Source organism: Procambarus clarkii, chromosome 33, assembly GCF_040958095.1.
Source record: "Procambarus clarkii isolate CNS0578487 chromosome 33, FALCON_Pclarkii_2.0, whole genome shotgun sequence".
NCBI classification, from domain to species: domain Eukaryota; kingdom Metazoa; phylum Arthropoda; class Malacostraca; order Decapoda; family Cambaridae; genus Procambarus; species Procambarus clarkii.
Window position 1 is genome coordinate 36,129,781 of NC_091182.1, and position 3,726 is coordinate 36,133,506.

At 47.1% G+C, this 3,726-nt stretch overlaps 1 protein-coding gene across 1 annotated transcript; it reads left to right on the forward strand.

The window, feature by feature from the left end:
- Positions 1–201: 201 nt before the first annotated feature.
- LOC138370801 (aggrecan core protein-like) lies at positions 202–3,015 on the forward strand. The gene is made up of 5 exons (XM_069335404.1): positions 202–252; positions 1,762–1,920; positions 2,186–2,344; positions 2,428–2,697; positions 2,842–3,015. Exons 1-5 carry the CDS (start codon positions 202–204, stop codon positions 3,013–3,015), a joined length of 813 nt encoding a protein of 270 aa, XP_069191505.1.
- The last annotated feature ends 711 nt before the right edge of the window (positions 3,016–3,726 follow it).

Genomic DNA, 3,726 nt, shown 5'->3' on the forward strand with positions numbered 1-3,726 from the left:
CTGGAGAACTGGACTGGAGAACTGGACTGGAGAACTGGACTGAAGACCTGGACTGGAGAACTGGACTGGAGAACTGGACTGGAGACCTGGACTGAAGACCTGGACTGAAGACCTGGCCTCAAGACCTGGACTGGAGACCAGGACTGGTGACCTGGACTGGTGACCAGGACTGGTGACCTGGACATGATAACTAGACTGCACATGGCGAATCGGACGGAACTGCAAATGGGCGGCAAATCCCTAGAGTTCACAGTAGAATTTGACATCTTGGGAATGAAGTTCGACTCTTCATTGACAATGAAGAGCCATGTGCTAAACCTAGCTAAAAAGGCAGCCAGGAAACTTACAGCACTACGGCGCATCTCATCTCTTCTTGACAGCAAGGGATGCAAAACCTTATATGAAGCACAAGTTCGCTCCCATCTAGAGTATGCACCCCTTTCCTGGATTGCCTGCCCCCCATCTTTCGTCAGACTGTTGGACAAAGTGGAGAGACGGGCTAGAAGGCTTATCTCTAGTCTTGACCAAGTCTGGTGGGAACGGTCTGAACATCAGAGCCTGCAACACCGTCGGGACCTTGTTAGTCTTACTGTTATGTACAAGGCCAACATCCTCAAAGTTCCGCACTTGGCCCAACTCCGTGGAGTACCAGTAGTTCCCACTCGTAACACTAGGCTCTCAACCTTCAACACTCTCATGCTGGAAGTGCCATTCTCAAGAACATCACTCCATCAGCGTTCATTCCTTCCGAGACTTACTCTCATCTGGAACTTGTTCGCTCAACATATTGATACACGGGAGATCAGGTCAACTATTCACATGAAGACTCTGGCACACAGCTGGCTACAAGCTCATCCTGTTCCTTATATGATTGTTACTTAATGTTTTTTAATGAATAAAGGCTATTCCTTCTAAAGCATATAATAACAAGGCTCATGAAATAAATGGGCATCTAGGAGTAGGTTTAAACTTAGCTTAGATAAGTTCAATATATGATAGTTCACAATGTGTTAGTTTCAAAGTATACTCTCATGAAATATATGAGTTTCTACGTGTAGGCTTCAGATGAGCTGAGGTAGGATAACAGCTTTTGCTTGCAGCTTCACTAGGTATATCATTGGACATCCCTTATGAATCCTAGTCTTAATTTAAAAAAAGGGGTCAGGATTGGGATTAGGGATGGGACGGGAGAAAGGAATGGTGCCCAACCACTTGGACGTTCGGAGATTGAACGCCGACCTGCATGAAACATGACCGTCGCGTTACCGTCCAGCCCAAGTAGTTGGTCGAGTAAACCAAAGGATAAGGGAGCAGAACAACTGACGATCTAATATATTAAGGCGCCTGGAGAAGACATATAGGAGGAGGGAAGAGGAGGGCAGGAGGGAAGAGGAGGGCAGGAGACCAGGACCCAAGATGGACGTTCACAGCACTAACTGTTAGTAAAAGTACGCTCTCTGAGCCGAGAGAGCGAGTGGCCTAAGTATAGACGGTGAAACATTAAATTATTACCTACAGCTGGCAACACTGGCAGAGCAGCATGGCAACCAGTTACTGTATGCTGACGTAACCACTACAGCTGGCAACACTGGCAGAGCAGCATGGCAACCAGTTACTGTATGCTGACGTAACCACTACAGCTGGCAACACTGGCAGAGCAGCATGGCAACCAGTTACTGTATGCTGATGTAACACTACAGCTGGCAACACTGGCAGAGCAGCATGGCAACCAGTTACTGTATGCTGATGTAACCACTACAGCTGGCAACACTGGCACAGCAGCATGGCAACCAGTCACTGTATGCTGATGTAACACTACAGCTGGCAACACTGGCAGAGCAGCATGGCAACCAGTTACTGTATGCTGATGTAACCACTACAGCTGGCAACACTGGCAGAGCAGCATGGCAACCAGTTACTGTATGCTGATGTAACCACTACAGCTGGCAACACTGGCAGAGCAGCATGGCAACCAGTTACTGTATGCTGACGTAACCACTACAGCTGGCAACACTGGCACAGCAGCATGGCAACCAGTTACTGTATGCTGATGTAACACTACAGCTGGCAACACTGGCACAGTAGCATGGCAACCAGTTACTGTATGCTGATGTAACACTACAGCTGGCAACACTGGCACAGCAGCATGGCAACCAGTTACTGTATGCTGATGTAACCACTACAGCTGGCAACACTGGCAGAGCAGCATGGCAACCAGTCACTGTATGCTGATGTAACACTACAGCTGGCAACACTGGCACAGCAGCATGGCAACCAGTCACTGTATGCTGATGTAACCACTACAGCTGGCAACACTGGCAGAGCAGCATGGCAACCAGTCACTGTATGTTGATGTAACACTACAGCTGGCAACACTGGCACAGCAGCATGGCAACCAGTCACTGTATGCTGATGTAACACCTACAGCTGGCAACACTGGCACAGCAGCATGGCAACCAGTTACTGTATGCTGATGTAACACTACAGCTGGCAACACTGGCACAGCAGCATGGCAACCAGTCACTGTATGCTGATGTAACACTACAGCTGGCACAGCAGCATGGCAACCAGTTACTGTATGCTGATGTAACACTACAGCTGGCAACACTGGCACAGCAGCATGGCAACCAGTTACTGTATGCTGATGTAACCACTACAGCTGGCAACACTGGCACAGCAGCATGGCAACCAGTTACTGTATGCTGATGTAACACTACAGCTGGCAACACTGGCACAGCAGCATGGCAACCAGTCACTGTATGCTGATGTAACACCTACAGCTGGCAACACTGGCACAGCTGCATGGCAACCAGTCACTGTATGCTGATGTAACCACTACAGCTGGCAACACTGGCACAGCAGCATGGCAACCAGTTACTGTATGCTGATGTAACACTACAGCTGGCAACACTGGCACAGCAGCATGGCAACCAGTCACTGTATGCTGATGTAACACCTACAGCTGGCAACACTGGCACAGCTGCATGGCAACCAGTCACTGTTCAAATGATGTAAACAAGTCCAAAGAGGAAGGAAAGACTATGATCAAAAGTGCAAATTGGACGGAAGGAGCCATTTAAGAAGCAGACGCCAGAGGCATCCTTGCCTCAGTAAGTATGCCGCCTCATGCGCCTAGTCTCGCTTCATTGCCTGGGTGGGGGAGGGGATGGGGGGGGGGGGAGAATGCCTAAATGATTGATGAGTTGAAATTATGCCGATTGATGTAGTCAGACTAAGCTAGCTGAGGAGGGTAAACTTAACCTTCAAATGAAGTCAATCTAAGCCCACTTATAAAGTCAAACAGCGCCGGCTTTTGAAGTCACTCTTAAGCTAATCAAACCTAACATATCTTGGTCACATATTTTAACAATGTGGAAAAAGTATCTCGTACACTTCCACGGACTGATGACATTATTCGTGAAGTCTCACGTCGTGTTAAAACGTTCGACTGAGTAATGATTGCAAAATTGCAATATTATGGGCTAAATACATTACTAACATCAATAAAAACAATCATTCACTGCAAGATGTTGTTGATTCCAGCAAAAACCAGCGTTTTCTCTCTTTATTATGTAAATCATAGTATATATGCAAATAAAAGAAAAGTTACCGTAGCAACTTTTACACAAACACTACATTAAACAGAGAACCCAAACAATTAATTTCACAATACAAGTATAAAACACACGCACCCAGTGAACAGATCACAGACGTGCACAAATGTTT